Consider the following 20,914-nt stretch of genomic DNA (forward strand, 5'->3'; position numbering starts at 1 on the left):
GGACTCAGATAAGAAAACAAAAATAACAGCATCAAATGCTTTTTATATAACTGCATGGCAATGACTCCAAGATTGGATATGAAGGAGAATTTGTCTCATGCATGCTCCTTGTCTCCAAAATCTGATATGAAATGATGCAAATAATACTTCTGTTGAGGAAATTCCAGGCACAGCCTATTGTCCCTAAGGCATATTCAGCTGTAGATGTCCTCGCTACACAAAGCAACCTTTGAGTAGCCCCCACACTTCCCATTTACCATAGCAAAAACATTACAACACTGACATAGGGCAGTCAAACCAATGTGGGGGCCTTAAAATGCTGGGATTTATAGACTGAACTCAAGGTAAGTTCAGTCTGGCTGATAAGGAAGGACACAAAGTGCTTTGTACCTCAGGCAGCAAAGAAATCCTGAGACTGGCCAGCTCAGACTCAGTATAAACAAAAACACACAGCCTAAAGTCAGGTGCAGATTCCAGCAAAGAATTCCATACTTTTGATTAAAAACCCCTCCCATCATTTAGAGAAAAGACTTGAATACAAGCAGCAAAAATGCAGAAACAAGAGAGAAGACCCATTTCAAAGATGCACAAAACCCAGGGGAATTCTGTGACTATGCCACCAAGATTGCATAATTTAATATTCAGAGAAAAATGCTTATTAATTACAGATGAAATCTGAGAAACTGTTAAATTGCACATATTATATATATATATATATATATATATATATATATATATATATATATAACACTTTGGAAAATACCATTAATGATGCAATTCAGCCAGAAAAGTGAAGGACAGGGAAAAAAGACATTAAATTATAGATAATAAAAGATAAGGTGCACTTGCTGTGGAACAATGTAAGAATACTGAAATGGAGTAATTTTAGCAGCATTATACATGAGCTGGTCAGTAACGTGAAATTACTGTTCATCAGTTTTAAACCTTTCCTGAAATGATACATTCAGGCAGCTTAATAAATACCTGGTAGGGGTGGAGAAAAGAGTGAAAAACTACAGAAGAACTACAGGTAATGACTATACAGAATGGCACATGCTACAGGCCAAAAATAACACAGTTTTTTGCCACACTAGAACTTTCTAAAGTGTATTAAAATAGTGTGAAGAGATAAAGAACTATAATCAAGGAAGGTGACAAATAAGCTGGCATTTCCTATAGTTTCCATCTTTAGGGAAACAACGTCAGCATAAGCCAGAAAAAGGATCAACTCTTTTTGTTTTGTTAAACCCACTGATAATTTTCAGTCTCCTTAAGAACAGAAATTAAAACGATTAAATACTTGAGTTAAAAAAGAGCATTGTGCATGTACACAATTTACATTAACTGATAAAAACATACAGCAGACAGTAATTTTAGAACAATTTAGGTAAATACAACAGAGGTTACTATATCATAAAGTCTTAAAAGCAAACCATGCCTGAAAGCTGCACTGTATGTTACTACTAAAGCAAAAAGAAAGTGGAGAGTAGATTCCCAAACCCTCAGATTTTTGTCAGTAACTGAAGTAGGATCAAGATTTCCCTGGAAAGGGTCCCTAAACCTGTATTTATACTGCTTGCTGATTTTATTTAAGTACTTGAGGACAGATGAAGCAAAGCAATTTGATTTAGAAATTATAATCTAAGAGAGTGAAATGGGTACTTACTGCAATTTCAGTATTTACTTCATGTTTGCTGAACCTGTAAACAATCACATATGCAGAAACTCCTGCCACACAGAAAATTCGGCTTTCAGGACACCAGTACATCATCTGAACAGCAAAAGGATCTTCTTCCACAATCTCAGCTGTTGCTTTTCCTTCTCCCACTTTCTGTTTTTCAAAGACCTTTGATGTTTTTAGTTTATACAACATCTGTAGAGTAACTGGAATATATTAAAACATATAAAAAATACTAACATGAAGCAAATCAGTTAAAAAATTCCTCAGTTCCCACTTTCTTCTCAGTTGTGGCATAACAAGGAAACTTAGGAAATCCTAAGAGGAAAAGATGTGTATTAAACAGCTGTCCAAATCAGGACAACAGTACAGATACTATTCTGGTAAACATTACTGGTAAGACATGTATTTAATAGTTCTCAAAAGGGTATTTGTGAAATACTTCTTAGTACTTTCTGGGGAAAAGTGCCAAAGGTGTAAATCATTGTGTCCATAATTAGGCTTATAATCAGTGCTATAGAGAGGCTCTGATAATATTGATACTTTCCTAAAGAGATGTGAAATTAGGAGTCCATTTGTCTGAGGTTATGGTCTTGATAGAATGCAGAGAATGTATGGCAATTCAGGAGAAAACATTAAGAAAGCATGCTGGTGGCCTGGTCAACACAAAATTCTTCTGAATTAATGGGAGTTCAAAAATGTTTTGAATTTCTTGACTAATAAGTAGATCTATATTTATACCTGTATATAAAATCGTAATATCCAGAAGCTTTTGTCAAGATCTGAACTCAACTGCAGCAAATTCCAAAGGCAAAGGAGGGGTGACAATTCACCTCACTATGTTTCACATTCTTCCCTGTTTTTACTATAAAAGTAGTAAAACTTTAAGTTTCTCAGTGGCATTAATCAGTAGCTGCATAAGGTTAGAAAAAGTCAGGCCCAGCACCTATAAAGGTGTGCATATCCATGTAGGCAAAGCTGCTGCTAATGTCAGTGTAATTGTGGTGGCTCAGCATGGCCAGCTTGTGTAACAAGAGCAACAGGAAGATGAAAGGACAGCGCTTTAGTTATGTAACCAGATGATGAACACAGCAAAAATACATTTTTGTTTGGCAGTGCAGATATATTCCAGGAGGTTTAGCATATACAATTTTTAATGTTTTAAAAAGTTTTAGCACATAAAGCACTTCGGAATTTTCACAAATTACAGCAAGTGCTTCTGTAATAAATACATAATTCTTCCTGCTCTCCGTGGCAAAGAAAGAGGATTCAGGTTGCTCTTAGAGCCAGTAGCAAATCTAGAGTGGCACTTCAAATCAGGCATCATGGGTCCATGCATGTTATGACTGGAAGAATCATAGAATCATAGGGTACAGACTCTCTATGCTGCTCTGAATTACTGTGTCCCATCTGCACAACTAAATAAAATAACCAGCAATATCTTTTGAATAAAGATACATTTGGAAAACAACTCCAGTGGCCTAGCAAGTCCCTGTCCCTCACAGATCTGTGCTTTCAGACACAAGATGACACAATTAAAAGATGTCTAAAATCAAAGTATTTTGTGCCTTCAAATACCAGTAGGATATGATTGCTAGGGAATATCAAATGAACTTTAAACTCCATTAAACTTAATTTACAAGGTTAACACCTTGTAAATAAAATAAATAATAAAACTTTGTAATAATTAAAACCTTGTAAATAAAGAGTACCAAATACAGTATGAGTAACACAGTACGTGCCCTGAGAAGCAGGACTAGGACCAGGACATCAGAGATGCACTGAATATACTACTAATGCTGAAGAGATTGTAAATATTCATGATCATCTCAGCTTTTAATGTTAAGAAAGATTCCTACTGCAGCATTGACTGGCTTATGCTTATATTCCCTATGAGAGGTTCTTTTCTTTCCCCATTTCTGCCAGAGTTATAGAAGGAATAACTAGCACACTGCTTCCTGTGCAGTATATACACTAAATGCCTTCGGGTCTTCCAACAGTCTGTATTGTTTCACCCTAACTTTAGAGCCTGTATTTGAATATTCTTATTAAAATGAAATAGTCACAAGACAAAATCTAATGTCTCACTGTACTTCTCTAAAGAAAATGAATTATCCTACTTTTGTTCATATTAAAGCTCTCAAAAACTTCTGTTTCTGCAGATAAACTGTCCATCTTATTTGATGACTGGTGTTCACCATAACTGGAAGACAGTGGAAGCTATAAATTCTTAGCAGCATGTTTCTTTTTCCCCCACCATTTCCAAACAGACAAGCTACATAATAAAAAAACAACCCATGGCCATGTTCAGTTGCTGTGTCTATTTAATACATGAAATGTATTTTGTGAAATAAGGCTTTGAAAATCCTCATTTTCTCCTTGTCCATTCTGAGTGAAAATATTTGGTATTAAGCAAAAAGGCAAGTACCTGACAAAGTCATTAGGTTTAGCTAACATTAAAAACTTCTCAACATTCCCCATACTAGGCTGGAAATGGTAGCAATATTAATCATTTCAATTCTGTGTCACCATGTGGAACTAGCAGGTATTTTAAGTATCCCGTATCTCATGATCTTGGCACCTATTATAGACTGCTTATTAGGATCATATTAAATCTCTCTATGCCTAGAGAATTTTCTTTCACACTCTCTTTTCTTTAACACACTAATACTTTATAAAAGAGAGGTATTACCCAGACATCCCTGTACCACTAACGAGACAAGTCAACTCCACAGGAAGTTTGGTGAAGTGCCATCAGTTATTTGAAGCACAATATTTTAAATTTCCATCAAAATGTACGTGTATTTTAATAAATGTATTTTACTAAGGAATACCATATGTATTTTCTGTAGGGGAAAATGTTGGTTGCTGATATATGCAATTATAGCTAGATTATGTGGAACAAGTATTTTCTGAAGCTTTTTCTTGTTAGGATGAATGGAAATAGTACCCAATTATTTCCTGGGATTTGAGACAAGAAAATATTTGGGTCTTTTCCACCCTCACCAGATTGACTATGTTTTGAAATATATGAATGTATTTTAGTATTTTATTTTTACTTAGCTATAAAGAAGACTTTATTGTACTCAGTATGGAAGTGACATGACAACTGGAAATAAATGTTAAATCTGAGCCCTCTCCTCTATACACACAAGAAGAATGTGCCCTAGGGATTTTTTACCAACACTTCATCCTTTATAGATTTTGGTATGTTGGACCTTGAGCTATTATTATTCACTTTTTTCTGCCTAATGTATCTCATTAGCAGCATTTTTTCTCTTAACTTAATAAACATTTTCTTAATTTCACCCCTTTGTCCTAATTATATGAGCCAACTATTACTACTCAACCCGTTAAATATCCTGTTTTATATATAAATGAGTGTTTGTGCTATTTGTCAGCATTATGTAAAAGTGAACTTTAGAAACTTACTGGCAGAAGCATCCCAAAATTTTACTGATCCATCTGCATGGCTTAAAAGAAATATAAAAATTAAATGTGTTAAAACAAGATGCAATTCTAAAACATCATCTACTTTCATTGATTAATAAATACAAGCAGAAAAAAATTGATTTTGTTTATGTAACTCTCTATAACTTACTGATAATATGTTAAAGACATACATATTAACTATAAGAAAATATTGTTATTTGGTTTCATTTGGTTAACAAAATATTTTTTATGCATTTCCTGCAGAGAACCAAGCCTCTTGAATTTTAAGATTGCAAAAAGAACAAATTACTTCCCAGACTGAGTTTCCTGAGTTTCAGTTACAGCACTTTGGCTTTGCAGTGGGCCAGCATCAAACCTATGCACTCTAAAACTGCCATGTACAGTGAACTTTGAAAGGACAGAATGTAACTGCATTTTGCTTGATACTTCACAACTGTGTTCTTTTTATTAACATTAAATCCCTCAAGTAAAGCTGGGAAATGGAGACACTTCTGTTTACAATGAGAGTGATCCCTTCATCACCTTCTCATACTATTGCATAACCTTCTTTTTAAAATCAGGTCTTTAGTATCATTGATAGTAACAATTCATCAGCGACATGACTGAGACCAGAGGAAAACTCATCATACATCTTAGATGAATGAATAGTTTCTGTTTTACAGTATGATCCCTGGGGAATCCATCAGGCACTGCTCATTGCTCCTGCTACAATCTGAGCTTTTCTAGTTCTTTTTGCTCTATTTCTCCACCCACAAGCTGAAATTCATCCCCATGCACCACCCCCTCACTAATGCTGAGTATTAAAATCAATTCACAAACTGTCCCCAGGTAGAGAGTCCCAAAAAGGCCAAGGGACAATATCTAAAGAACAACAGCTGCTTTCCTTTTTGAAGCTATTCTCTCTGTGACCTTCAAGGCCAAACTATTCTCTTGCAATAGATTATTTTTTTTTTCCAAAGACTCCGCCTGCACAAGCATTGCTGTGTAACACTGAGGCCTCAAATGGTCATTCTTAATGGTCGCTCATCCCTGGGTACTAAGTTCTGCTTTCTACAGCAAAAGAGAATTTCTGTGGTGACACTACTCAAGTGAAGAGCCAGGAAATGCACAAGCAGTTAAGTCTCAACTCTTACCTATACCTAACCCACAACCAAAAGGCGTAGACACAAATATTTAAAAAGTACCAATCCCCAGTTTCATTCTCACCCTGTAATAATGATTTCAGGATATGTCTGAGCTCCAAGGTTCCATGCTCCACCACTGATAGGCCACTCCTAAACAAATGAAAGTACAGAGATCACAACTTATTCTGATGAATGTGGTTAATTTCTAAATTCAGGAGTAGACAACATCTTCCCCCAAAAGCAATACAACTTGTAAAAGATCAAAAATATATGTAATTCAAGGCTTTTACAATTTAGTAACATTTTTGTATCATCAGTTCAAGCTTTGGAAACTTAATGACATATTATCAACTAATGTTCTATGCTTTTAAAATATTTTTGCACAGCTAACATTCAACAACCTAAAACAGGAAGGAGGAGGAGTAACAAATTATTCTGCTGGTCTTTTGAGATGGCTTTTCTCTTGGAGATTCCATAGAACACTGAATAGACTGAGAATTTATTTTGAATACAAAGACCACTGAGGAAGCTGGCCCAGAAACAAATATCAGAGCATGATGCCATGAGATAAGAGAACACAACTTTTACAGAACATGTGAGATCATCTCTTCCTTGCCTTTTGTTTAGTAATGGCAAGATTCCCATTCTCTTGGTCTAGAACATTGCCCCGTGCCTAAAGCCCTGACCTGTATGGATACAGGGTACAGGCTGTAGAGGGTGACATATGTGCAGAGTGGGTCAGGATGTGTGCAAAGTATGAGGGGGTGGAGAAAAACAGGGAGCACAAACTGTGTGGATACGTGGAGTGGATGCTTGTGGGTACGGAAATGGGTGTCTGGCACATGAACTACCTGCCCCCAGAGTGTGCATTTGTACACGCACAAATAAAGCAAGGGGACAAGAGAGGATGCAGGGAACACAGGTAGGTGTGCAAAGTGTATGAGGTAAGGGTAGATTCAATAGGAGAAATGAAAATATTTTCTGAAGTACTTTTATGAGCCAAGATCCAAAAGAAGCAGAGAGGGCTCATTCTCTGAGTTAATGGAAGACAAACCAGTTCCAAGGACAATACTTCTGTCTATTTGAATAGAAAATTTATGATGTCTGACTTGTTTCCCCAGTATTTTTTTCTACTTTCTTTATTAAAATGGATTAGTTCTAGCCAAAATACAATCCAGTTTAAAGCTTAAAATTTACAAATTAATTGTATTTCTTCTTTTACTTCCTGCAGCTTGTCTTATTTCTATAGCATTATGGTAAGACTTTGGTAGCTCAGTGAAAGAATTATTATTATCCCTGTTTAATAACAAATCTCACAGACACTGTCAACTCTCACTGAACCTCTTTTTCTTTGATAGAGAACCTATCCATACAAATTTGAATTGTACACTGATGGCTCTCCTTTAACACAATCTGATCTGGAATAACTCCAGCATCTTAATGATTAAGTCCTATCTAATGGTAATTAATGGTTCTTGTCAAGTGGTCATGTTTCTGAGGGACAAATACTGGACTGTAATCAGACTGCTAAACCGATTATTAAAGGAGTAAACCAAAAATAATTTGGTTAGATGTTACAAAAACATAGGTTACACATCTAGTTCCTTTGGTTAAAAAAGAGAATATTTGTTTTGTTTACCTTATTGCTGTATCCTTGCTTTTTATGTTTTGCTCCTACAGAATAGAGTACAGGGATCAAATCTGGAGGACAGTCCGCAAAATATTCTGTGCAGGTAACAGGTGACTCATGAATGTCAATAGGATATGGATTTTCAAAGATTGGAAAACTAGTTAAGGAAGACAATTTATTAGAAGCACTGTGACACACTGAGCCATAGAATAAAACATATTCTTATATTAAAGTATATAACTAAGTAAATAGAATCTAAGTAAAATCACTACTAATTAAATATATTTTTTTCATTATTTATTCAAACTTATGTATTGTTTTTAATATCAGTAATAATGTGTAGTTACCCAAATAAGGACATAAAAATTCAATTACTTTGACAAGAGTCCTCTTGTTACATAAATAGTCCCGAAGGCTAAAGGTATACAGCTACCTTTATGAATGAATAAGAACTAATTTTTTTCTGACATCTCAAAATCTTATTTATAGAGAAGTGACACATCTTCCAGAAGTTTCAGGTACATGGATATGATATATACTATGAACTACAAACTACTTTTACAACTGTGGATTTTATATTGAGCATCTTAGCTTATTGGGTTGGTAGACTTCTGATTATATAATGAAAATGCAATAACAGATGAGAAGATCTCAGTTTATTTCTCACTTCCATCAGTCTGAACAGCTTGATAAGGAGGAAAACCCCACTTTTGGCACATTACACAAATTTATTCACAATTGAAAAATATAGGAAATTGGGTTCTAATTTCAGTTTTGTCCATTTTACATTGCTGAGATGATCTGAATTACTCTTTAAAGTAAGTGAGATCTGAATATGACTCACTTAACATTTTTCAATACATTGACAGCAAAATCTGTTCCTTGTTATACCCGTGTGAGTGTGGATGTCCATAATTGGTAGTGCTGGACACAGAACAAAATAAATAAGAATTAGATTATGATTTACATGATGTAGAGTTCCTCTTTGGTAGGAACATTGATTCTGATATGAAAGAACTATTTGTCATTTAAACCAGCAACTGGATCATGAAGTAATTCTGTAGATCCATATAAAACAATGCCATTATTTATTAAGACACTGAGGCTGGACACGCATAAAAGTAGTTGTTGAATCTTATTTCCAAATCACATATGTGTTCAAATATTAATTAACTTTGGTGTTGAATGAATGTTTGAGGGCTGTGCTGAAGGGACTGCAGATTTAGATTTTAAGAATCCTGTTCATCAGCTGAACTTAGCTCCTAAAGTGGAAGTAAATATTTAGCAGGAGTTATTTCCAAGAGTGAATAATTTTGGGTAGTTAAATTATTTGGAATTTGATGGTAATTTACCGGACAGTTAAGTACACAAATAACTTCATATAAAACTTTATACTTACTTGCTTTGTGTCAGGTCAACAACAATGAGATCTTTTTCCAAAAGCACAACTACAGCATAGGGTTCTTGAAATTCTGTAAGCAAAAAATCAAGTGTAAAAGACATGGAGTTCTCCTATCAGCCATTTTAGGCAAGTAAGCAATATTTATGTTCTTTAAACTTTCACAGTATATTAGAAGCTTTGAGGTATAAACCCTTGACATGTGGACAAACCAGACACAGCTCAAAACTAGGGCCAGATAGGAAGTACGAAATTACTTTTGGATAGTAATGTTGACAAACATACAAAGCAGGAAAATTGGAGTATTACAGTCTGCCAGCATGACGCTATGAAAGTAAAGAAGTAGAATGTAAATAAGTTGTGTGTATCATTGCATTATTAAATCCAATTGTTATACAGAAAAAGTATTTTTGCTGTCCAAAAGCAATACTTCCACTATGTACAACTGCTCTTCAGAAACAGGTTGTGTAAGACACTTCATGATACACAATACCCCCATTTCTGAGGTGATTCAAGGGGAATATTCCCTATGAATCCTGTAAATCTGCTGTTTTCAATTCAGGTACTAAAATGCCCCTTCCCCCCGCACATTCGTTAGGAGATTATATGGTTTAGTTTTTTATACAATTCTCTTTTTATTTCTCAAAACTAAAGAAATAAGATGACAAATAAATGCTTTCCTTGATGCAGAGAATATATTCATTTACATAGGATGTTATTAAAAAAAATATAAATGTGAAATTATGACTTTCTTTTCAACAGCAGCAAATCATTCCAGCACGTGCAAGCTCAGAATAAAGCATTCAGATGGGTGATGCCAAAAGGACGAGTAAATGAGAGCAACTGATTCATCTTCCTTTCAGTCCTGCTATGAATGCACATTATTTGTGGCCTGTTTTTATACTAGGCTATGAATAACACAAGTTAAATCAAAATTCAAATATTGGTCTCTGATCATGGGAAGATGCTACAAAACCTAAATACTGGGAAGTATTTGACACAGTTAAATGAAGGCCCAAAGCAACTGTGATTACAGAAAATTAAATTTTTGCACTTTATCTTTACTAAGTGTTTTTAATGTGCATTTTGTTTAGCTGTGTTTGTAAGATTTTACTTTTCTGCTTAAGGGCTTAAAATGCTAAAGTTAGTTCCTTTTTGACTTACAGCTTTTCTTAATTTATTTTCTGGAACTTTCTGACAACATATTTCAGAACTTGGCAGCCCAACAGTATGCAGCAAACCTAAAACTTTTTACAGTTCATTTCACGCTGGTGTAAGAACCTTTTTGCAGGTAAGTGATAGTTTAATTTTCATGATTTAGTGAGCTGTAAATGACGAGAAATTTCAGAAATATAAGCACCTATCTTTGATTAATAGCAATGTTTTCTCACAGTAGCCACTAGTATGAGTTTCAATCCTAAAAGTGAAGATTAATGCATGCTTTATTGTCCACTCACTACTTGCTTCCTACATTGAGAATGTGAACAAGTTCCAGGTACTTTCAATTACGTAGTTTTCTTGAGATGAAGACAAATATAAGGATGGAAGTCCCTGGGATGGGATTAACATATGAGGAAAGATAACTTCATTTATATTTTCCATAACTGTATTTTTCCCAATAAACTCACCATTTGGATATGGGGTTTCACAAAGAGTTAAAAAATCAACTATAGGATGATCCATTTCAAGGACTGTAATTGCTTTCCCATGCATGATTGTTAAACTTGGTCTTCGACAAGGCTTATCATATGACAGTCCACCAGAAAATATCACAAATGGTTCACTGTATCAAAAAAAAACAACATGACAAGCGTAAGTCTACATAGAACATACAAGTTTACATTATAAGTTTAGTATCTGCAAATAATAATAAATAGCTCTGTAAAAAGAAAGCAGGAAAATATTCTAAAAGGAACTCAGGAATGTAATATTGAGTTAATTACAGAATTAAAAACAAACCTGTTTTTACAGGTCTTGTACTCTACTTTAAGAATTGGTTTACAAGATTCAGGTTTTTTCCCATCTCTTTGAACTTTTCCTAAGGAAAGAAAGAACATGAAAACTATTAAAATATGAACTTGAAAGATAAAACTAAAACATATACATTGAAACAACTGTATAAGCAACAAAAAAAGGGAACTTTAAAGCTACAAAAGATTAGGAGGATTAGCTCCTATTTCCATAAAATGCTCATTTGTCTAAATTAATTACATTTCTCATGTCTTTGTGCCACATATATCTAAAGTACCATAGAACACACTTCAAAGACATCTATAAACCATGCAGATTTTTGAGTATGACACTTAACTAATAATGAATGAATTAGACTAATTATATGCCTTTTCTTTTCAGAACACATGAAGACCATAAACAGCTTAATTTTTTCCTAAGCCATTCTCAGATTGACTTAATTCCTGTTGTTGACGAAACATTACATGCTTTGGAGTGTAACTAGTTGAGTGATAAAATTAAATGAAGCATACAACTGAAATTCATTAGTTCTTGGTTAACTATGGCTCAGCACTTTCTTCCAGAGAAAATCACTTGTAAACTAACAAAATAGCCATTTTGGATTTGTTTCTTTGGAAAGTCTATGCTTGCCTTTGACAACAGCCTGACTGGAGGATACAGTGTAGACGGATCCAGACTTTTCTCAGAGGTGCACAGTGATATGATAGGAGATAAAGGATACAAGTTGTGGCATGGAAAATTTTGGTTAGATATTAACAGGAAAATTTGTGCCATATGGGTCATTAAATACCAAAAGATACTGCCCAAAGAGGTTGTGCAATTTTTTGCTGGAAGTGTTCGAGTGCCCAATGTCCTGAGTTTACTTATCAGATCAGGCCTGTTTTGATCTGATTGTCTGACTGGTTGAGAGTTCTCTTTGGACACAGTAAAATTCTGTGACTAAAAATGGTAAAACAGAAGTACATTAAGAAAATTCTAAATCCTTTTGGGGCTAGTTAGATCTTGCTTTCCTCTTCTTCCTCCCTCTCAGTCAGGTTTCTCAGTAAAGTAATCTATACTTTTACAGTGGTGCAAAAACTTTTTAACCTAATTTGCAGGAAGCAATTTTATATAAAGTCCCACCCATCAAAGATACAGGCATCTCTTACTATGGCTCCTTTAAATTCTTCATTGTAGTTCTTTGGGAAGCCTTGTACTCTCCCCATGACAAACATTAATTTTTTGTGACAATTGCACATAAAAGCCTGTAAGTACAAACTATAAAAGAAAGAAATGTGAAAATCCCAGAGCCTGAGGGTCTCACAGAACAGCAGTAGATTCTTGAAAGGAATTTGGTAAGACATCAGAGTAGTATTAATCAGAAAGAGGTATTTATGACACCAACTAAAATAAAAAGATTTATTTAAGTTACTGATTTTACAATAATTTGCAGCTACTTTTCAGATCAAAATACTTATGCAAGAAGTAACATCTGGGCTACAAGGAAAAATTACCTACACATACATATTAGCAAACAGCATTGAGAACACTGTATTGCTTCTTAGTTACACATTTTAACTATCAGAATTACCATGTGGAATTGTGGTCTGGAATGGTCTGTTAGGGCTTTTCAGATTCCATAGGGTCAAGCTGCCATCAGAGTGACTACACATGAACTGTTTCCCTTCATGATGCCAAGCAACAGAATGAATAGCCTACAGAAATGAAAGAAGAACTTTAGACTGCAATGGAATACAGTGCTTACATTAATGATATTTTCATGTATGACTTCAGATTATATTATTCTAATGGTATATCAACAATTGGATGGTTCTTTTTTGTCTAAAGTCCAAAGATAGTTTTGGAACAGATAGTGCATCAGAGAAGAAGAATATTGCACTCCTTTGTGCATACTACAAGTACAACATGATGAATGTTACATACACCATTCTTACTATTTTGTGCATGATTTGTGGAACTGACTGAAAATATCCATTGTTACATCAGAACCATTATCATAAAGGGTAATGGCTTAAGTCCTTCAATTTTCCTGGTATATGATGGAAACTAACAAAAGACATGTTCTGACATAACATTCATTGTATACCACAGTTTCTCACACACTCCCCACAGAAGCACAAAACTCGGAGAATTCTCCCTTGAATCCACATCCCTTCCAGAAACGTTCACTGCTAAATAGCAAAAAACACAATATAATTTTATGTAAATGTAAATAAAAGAGATCTATTTTTGAATGCAGCTCAATAAATTTCCAGGGTTTTTTTTTTCAACCCAGGAAATGCTAAGGCCTTGAATGCACTTAAAATTGCATATAGACCTTTATCTGATTTATTCATATGACTTAACATCATGCTTGGGTATTCATAAGTCAGCACTGCTGTTGTTCATATTAATTTTGCTTAAGAGCTACTGGTCACTATTTAAAACTCCCTGTTGGCTTTCCTCTTTTAATCATATTGATTTTTACGGCTGGTTACAGCTTATGGTCTGGAGAGAGTAGCAGAAGAAATCAACCAAAGGGCCATGACCCTTTACCTAAGCTTTACTCAGCCCCTGGGGCTTGTCAGCAGAACCACAAATGAGTCTGCATTAAGATGACCCAGATGTTTTAACAGGAATCTGACACACCTTGTATATGAATTAACACACTACTAAAATAGTTGTGCCAAAAAGGATGTAAAAAATCAAGCTGAAAAAAACCTGAACTCTAGGTATCTGTTTTTTGGTGACATAATGGGTGTCATTCAAACTTCTATCTTCCAGAGACAGAGCTGGTACACAATTCCTCTTAAATAATGAGAAGAAACCAAACTAGAATTGAAGTAACAAAAGTCAACAGAGAAAGATGGTTCATTCAGAGTCCAGTGTTGTTGCCCTCAGGTAGAACAACCTTAGCTCTGTGGGGAGCGCTACTTCACTTACACTGACGGCATGTCTATCCTCACGCAGATTAATTCTGACATGAGCTCATTCATGCTTGCTATCATGCCAAATTTGAATCTGGTTTTGATGTGTTATCACACTTAGAAACATTTCACATGGTTATAGTCACTGACTGTGAGCAGGAGGTAGTGACTAGGTAAAAACTGTACCAAGCTACTTGTTAAACTGCCTCTCGGCGACCAGGTGCCACCTGCCAGCATAAACCTCCTGTGGAGTGGAGCTGAGGTGGGATTATCCTGGCACAGACAGCTGGCGTAGCAGCAACTCAAACTGACCCGTTAGACTTTGCCACAAAATGGGCAAGAAAAACAGAAATGCTTTTGGAGGTCTCAGCTGTGAGTCATGAGTAATTTTGAAAGATGGTCCTGAATAAGTCCCAAATTTCCTCTCTGCTAGATTATGTCTAGCATTCGGATCCACTTCTTTAGCATCCACACACAAAAGGAGCAGTTATTTGCTTAGAACAGGAGTTCATCATGGTGGGTGACTCATGTGAATGTTGACACAGTATATGCACATAAAGTATCTCACTCCAGACTGGGTATGCTTCTCCTTCTGCAATACCCATGTGGGTTGCATACACATTCCATCTTCTCTCATACTTGTCATTTACTAAAATTAAGCATTCCTAACATAATTTCAGTTCCTTCCCAACCACAAACCTTCACCCCTGAGGGTCTTTAGTACCACTTTTAACCATATTTTGCACAAGAACAATGCTTGTTGCATCTTACTGTTTGAATGCTAAAAATCCTTTGTGTTAGTAGTACTGCCAGGACCATTACAGCAAGGGCCACATCCGATTTGATATTTCCATAGTGGCACATAGGGAGTGACAGCTCCCTACCTTTGCTAGACAAAGGTAGGGAGCTGTCATTTGGCAAATACCTCTGAGAACTCTGCATCTTTGTTTTGGGGATGTGTTCCAATGAAAGATGATGACTACTTCAGACAGCTCTGAATGGGAGTTGACACAAACTTCCAAAGCCTGCACAGGAAGGTGGCTGGATTTTGGGTGTGCCAACTATCAGTAACAACTTGAGAGTAATCTGAAAGATCTGTCTTGTTTATGTGCTGTCTTTTTATAACACTTGATAGAAATAGACTTTTGAAGGAAATTACAAAAGAGCTTGGAAGGAAAACCTTTTTCAGAAGGCATTGTGTAGGAGCATTGATTGGAAGAGCCACAATATCTCATGCATATAACCATTGAGAAGATGAAAATCATAATGACAGTAAGAAAAGTAAGGGTGAATGAATTTAATTCAGAACTCATGTAAAGAGGCACTTTGGTACTTAATGAAGATACAGAACACTCACAGGAATTTTTCTGAGACTTCACAAATACCCTGCAACTGGAACTGTTCTGGCTCAGTGCCGGAACAATACTGAGAGATTGGTCAGACACGGTGGGGCACAGAGGCCTTCCACCAGTCCAGATAGCATGGTGAAGGGGAGCAGGAATAATGGTTTCTGGACTGTGATCTTATGTGGACAATCCATAAGATGAGGTTAGGTAATTTGGGTTGCTACTAAATACCAATTGGTACATACCAAACTAGTAATTTTTGACTCACAGAACCTATGTAACCCAGGATTTCAAAAGGAACCCTTTTCAGTGACTCCCTAAGGGTAGTGGCTTCCCTAAGGGAATTCTAGCAGGTCTGGAACATTATGAACATGGAGCCTGAAAGTCTGGAATAAAGTAAAATGGCTAGTCACACAATCCTTTTAAAAACAAAATAAGAATCTTGCAAGTATTTCAACATAAAAGAAGCTAGCACAAGTTGCATAAAATGGAGTAATGACACAGCAAATAACCACTGAAGAGGAAAGCATGGGAATTAAAAGGTTAAAAGGAAAAAAAATGTTCCTGAGAACAGTACTGAAAAAGCAGTAGAGTTTACTCTACTAACTCTAAACTAACTAACTCTAACTAAACTCTAAATTGTATGAGAAATTTTCAACACCCACCCATCCTGTCTCAAAATGAAAAACAAAAAGAAAAGGATGCTGGGAAACAGCATTAAGATCCTGCTTCATGTAATCCCATTCTGAGTACAAGAGAGAACTGTGGATGAACAGACATCCCCACCCCCAACCTTCCTGAGGGGACCTGTAAAAGGAAAAAGTTGTTCAGCCTTAAGTAATGGAATGGGTGCAATTTCACAAGTGTTTGCAAAAGCAGACTGTCACTGAGAGAAAATTCAGTGGGCATGTGTGGAGGCTTAAGTGCTGGCCTATTCAAACTATGTCCTTGGAAACATTTGCTATGTTGATGTTCAGAAACTTAACCTTGAAGCTCAGAGTAGTTTTAAAGTGTCTCTGACAGCAGGTCTGAAAGACTGCAGAACTCATATGCATTCAGATTGCTTTCTGGAGGGGAAATAAATGTGTATACACTCCTTATACACAGCAAGATGACAAAATGAAGAAGGAAAGAGAACTACAGAAAACCTACTGCCAGGATCACTTTAAAGAAAATGTCCTTTTCTACCTTCAGTTGTAGTTGCATTCGCATTCATCCATGGTGAACTTTAAAGTACTGGCAGAACAAAGAATATTCTTCCCTAGGGCTAGTGCTAAAATCATAATAACTAGGAGTGTATCTATTTTTCAAGCAGCTTGATTATTGACACAAGAACTGCATTTGTGGTTAACACAAGCTGCTTACCAATGACAAGACACAATTGTGTGATAACTATGACAATATAATTTTGAAAACTGTTTAATCAGATCTTAAGTATTAGGCAATATCAACAGCTGTACAAGGTAATTTGTATTCCAATATGAGTGTTCTAGAAATACTCAGTAAAGATTATATAATAATTCCTACTGTAGCTATATCTCAGGTCAGCTCTTTGCTAGACTCTGTTCAACTAAGGGTCCCCACAGAGAAGTTGATGAACTTGTGAGGATGAAGGGGAGGCCATTCTGTGTTACAGTACACTTATGAGAGCCTAAAGCATCAGAACTAAAGATTTCAGACTTTGATTTCTATTGTCAGTAATTTGCCCAAAAAAATAGCACAAACAGTATGTCCAGAACCAGCAAGGTCTTTAGATAAACATCCATCTGCTTGGTAAGACATATGGCAAACTGCTGAATAATGGCTTTGCTGAACTAATGGAAATTGCTTACCTCATCATAATAAGCTCTCAGATCGGCTCTTTTAGATCGTAAGTCCCAGAACACGATAGTCCCATTTTCATAACCTATCAACAGCTAGAGGAGGGAAAAAGACACAATTACGCTTTTTGGATTCAAAAGGTACATATAAATATTGAGTAATATAAAAAGAAATAACAAAGTGATGTGCAAGATTGTAATCTTCCCTCACATAATACCTTGCTTTCAAATTATCTTTCAGTATAAATTACTTCACATTGCTGACAATTTAAGATCCGACGTGGAAATAAAAAGGGCTTCATACCTTTTTTTCCCTTGCACGATTATGCACCTAGACAATCTTCTCAATTGTGTATCTGCTGAAAACCAAAGATTGTAGCATGTTCCTACCAACTCTTATCTTCCCTGCCTCTTGTTGGAGAAAAAAAAGTTTGACACCTAAGATACCAGTCAAATAATTTCAAACCAAGAGAGTCACCAGATTAAACTCTCATTCAGCTACTTATATTCTTTTTATTTATGCTTGCTATTGCTTGAAAACATTCCAAAGAACTCCCCCTGCAGAGAATAAATTGCTTGCTTTCCTAATAATTAAAAATAAATTAACTGAATATTTCTGAAAAGATGAAAGAAAAGAAAAACAATGTTCAGTAGAAAAATAAGAATGAACACAATCATTTCTCCCTGTCTCCACTGAAAATAAATGAAATATTCATCTGGTAATGTAGAGTTACTCTTCATTTAAACACAACTAATTTCAGCTCTTATGGACAGTAAGATGTCTAGCTTATTTAGGTGTCCTGGAAACTATTTCCCATAGAATCTGTCTTCTTAAGAATCTGTTCTGGACATGAAGACTGGAAATGGCTAAACTGGCAGACTCTCACAGTCCTGTGATAGAATATCTTATACAACTGGGAGTGATAAGTGCAGTTATTCATCACCTGTAAACATCTGTATCACAGAATGCAGGCAAGAATTTACAGTTTCTGTATAAAGAATTTGTGCAGAATAATGACAAGATTATATCTTAGCTGGAGAAACCTTAACAGCATCTTTGCTATCACTCACTTTAGCTTGCATGAGTCCTAAAAATGAAATTTGGCTGGGCTGCTAAACAAAACACTCCTTCCAAGTTAAGCATAACTGGTACATCAATACTGCTACAAACGAGCCTGGGAATACTCTCAGTTCTTCTGTATATGATCATTTTTATTGCCAGGATAATATTCCTTATGTGGAATCTTCTAGCTAATCTGGAAATTATTTATAGTTAATATATTTAATACTTGAATATGAACAATAACTTATTGTGCTCCTGAAGAATTATTCCCCTGAAAAAAAAATTAAACTGTCCTGGAAAAATTCCAGACTATTTAGCATTTTTGCTCTGGATGGCTCCACATGGGATTTTGTGGCAGAGTCAGAAAGTATGCAGCTAACTGGGTAGCCCTTGTGTCAGGATGCCATATGGTATTCTGGGATAATAAGCTGCCACTGAGAGAGTGAACAAATGAGAGTCTTACTGCAGCTGCTTGCAGTGTCGGTACAGCAATCCCAAATGGAAGCCATTTGTATATCCAGGAGTTAGTGAAGTTTGTAGCAGGTCACTTGAATAGGTGCAGGCCTGTGCTGTGTTGTGCTATACACAGAACTTGACTTTCAGGCCTCCATCGTGCTGCACATATTCCTTGGCCACAGGGTAAACTCAGCTGCTAATTCTAAAGGACCCTGTAGGCCTCTCCCACTTGGTAAAGGCAAGGACTGCACCTCTGTGCCTTTGTCTTAGTGTAAGGCAGTATGTCTCACATGAACATCCTTTTGCTTGACAGTAGAAATGGATGGGGCTTTTTTTTTTAATATATTTTTTTAATCTTTTGGGATCTCCAAAGACAAAATACTGGCAAGCCTCTTCACAGAGAACAGTGCCATGCCCTTATCGGAGGTTCATCCAATGCTACACAGCTTAGGGTTTCCACCCTCCTTTTTGTATTTACTCCAGGTGATTACTAAAAGGTTAAATACCTTTCATCAGAGGCTGCATTTCACCTGAACTATTGCTGAAATGCTTAATGTACAACTGCATTAAAGAATTGCAAGTAACAAAGTGTGATTTCAGGGAAGAAATTGAAAAACAAAGAGATTTGCTGCATAGCCAGGAATCTCTTTTTGTTCAGACAGTAGTCATGTTGCTTTGATACTGACACTGTGCTACAGCACTAAAGTCACAATTCCAGTTTGGGTGAATGGGGTTAGTCTCATTGCCAGAATATTTATGATGATTTATGATTCTGACCTGTCTGAACCATAGAAAACTCAAACATTCCCACTCCTCAGTCATAGTGAAGATCTGTAAGACAAGCTCTATTTCTGTAATAGAGGTAAAAAGCAAAACATCCATAAATGCAGTTGGAGAGGAAAGCCCAGACAAAGGAAAACAATGTCTGTAAAAAGAGTCAAGGATGAAAAAAACTCCAAAGATTCATCTTGCCTTTCATGGTGCCTCAATTAATTACTCATGCTTAATTAGGTTACAAAAAAAGCACAACATGGGACAGAATCTAGAGAGGGAAGTCCTGGCAAGATCTTCCTTGTCTAATGGAGTTGTTTCACATTTTGACTTACATCTTTCTTTGTCACATACTTTTGATGATGGGAGGAAATTTCTTTTTTACAGTAACCTAATTACATCTTGGTACATGCTAACAAGCCCCTTCCTTGTCCTGGTAACACAAAACATCTGGAGAAAAAATCCCAAACAAACAAGCCTCCCAAGGAGGCCTTTTTTTAGGTATTATTAGATCTCAAAACTCAGACTCAGAGATAGGAAGTTTAGCTCACCAGGTAATTGTAAATAACATTTAACCTTTTCCTATTAAGTTCTCTCCATTTGCTGGGAAACTGCAGATTGCTGTAGTTAATGTCTTTTCCTTTGTCAGCAAGAAAAATCATGTTTGCTACAGATCTGCAACTTATAAATGTCTGTGCACTCCAGTCTGTCCCTAATGTACACTTATTAATTGATTTGGCAGACAGAGTTATATTTCATGAACTTAATCACTTGGTCCCCGAATTGTTCTTCAGTGACACATTAAATGCCTAAATTCTCTTTGATGTCTGTCTTCCAGCCACAGCTTATTAAATTCATAAAAGAGACTTCTCTCCAAAGCCTGCTTAGGTAGTTTGCCTGGAGGACACTCTGGAAAAATTTTGAATGGCAGAAGTCTTCTGGAATTGCATTCACTCTTTTGGCACAAGGAACCCAATCATCAGTCATTGAAATAAACTGGAACTTCTAGGAATTCAAAGGATCTTAATGAAAAAGGTGACGATACTGCCAGTGTACAAACTTCCCTGGCTTTCAAATAGAGCTCTTATGATTGTTCTAGACCTTGAAAGGTCTGACTATATTTTAGGACTCTCAACCACTCAGTGTTCATAGGAGAAATACTTAGATCAGCAAAACAGTCCCAGGTCTGTGAACAACTTTGTAATACCCCAGAGAGGGCTATACCAATGGACTCTTGCAAAGTAGTAGAGTACAAGAACATCTGTATTTTGAGTAATGATTATGACTGATTTGTACC

General features: G+C 35.9%; 1 protein-coding gene across 20 annotated transcripts in view; it reads right to left on the reverse strand.

Moving 5' to 3' along the window:
- Positions 1–20,914, reverse strand: part of STXBP5L (syntaxin binding protein 5L) — a 183,463-nt gene that overhangs the window by 59,364 nt on the left and 103,185 nt on the right. For all 20 annotated transcript variants that reach the window (XM_086884036.1, XM_086884037.1, XM_086884030.1 and 17 more), the window contains 9 exons: positions 17,340–17,423; positions 12,826–12,949; positions 11,244–11,322; positions 10,913–11,067; positions 9,285–9,357; positions 7,895–8,042; positions 6,338–6,405; positions 5,111–5,151; positions 1,667–1,884 (listed from right to left, as the gene is read on the reverse strand). In XM_086884036.1, the coding sequence (XP_086740162.1) occupies positions 1,667–1,884; positions 5,111–5,151; positions 6,338–6,405; positions 7,895–8,042; positions 9,285–9,357; positions 10,913–11,067; positions 11,244–11,322; positions 12,826–12,949; positions 17,340–17,423 (990 nt within the window). The remainder of the gene's footprint in view (positions 1–1,666; positions 1,885–5,110; positions 5,152–6,337; positions 6,406–7,894; positions 8,043–9,284; positions 9,358–10,912; positions 11,068–11,243; positions 11,323–12,825; positions 12,950–17,339; positions 17,424–20,914) is intronic.

This window comes from Cyanistes caeruleus, chromosome 3 (genome assembly GCF_971803275.1).
Source record: "Cyanistes caeruleus chromosome 3, bCyaCae1.hap1.1, whole genome shotgun sequence".
Taxonomy (NCBI): domain Eukaryota; kingdom Metazoa; phylum Chordata; class Aves; order Passeriformes; family Paridae; genus Cyanistes; species Cyanistes caeruleus.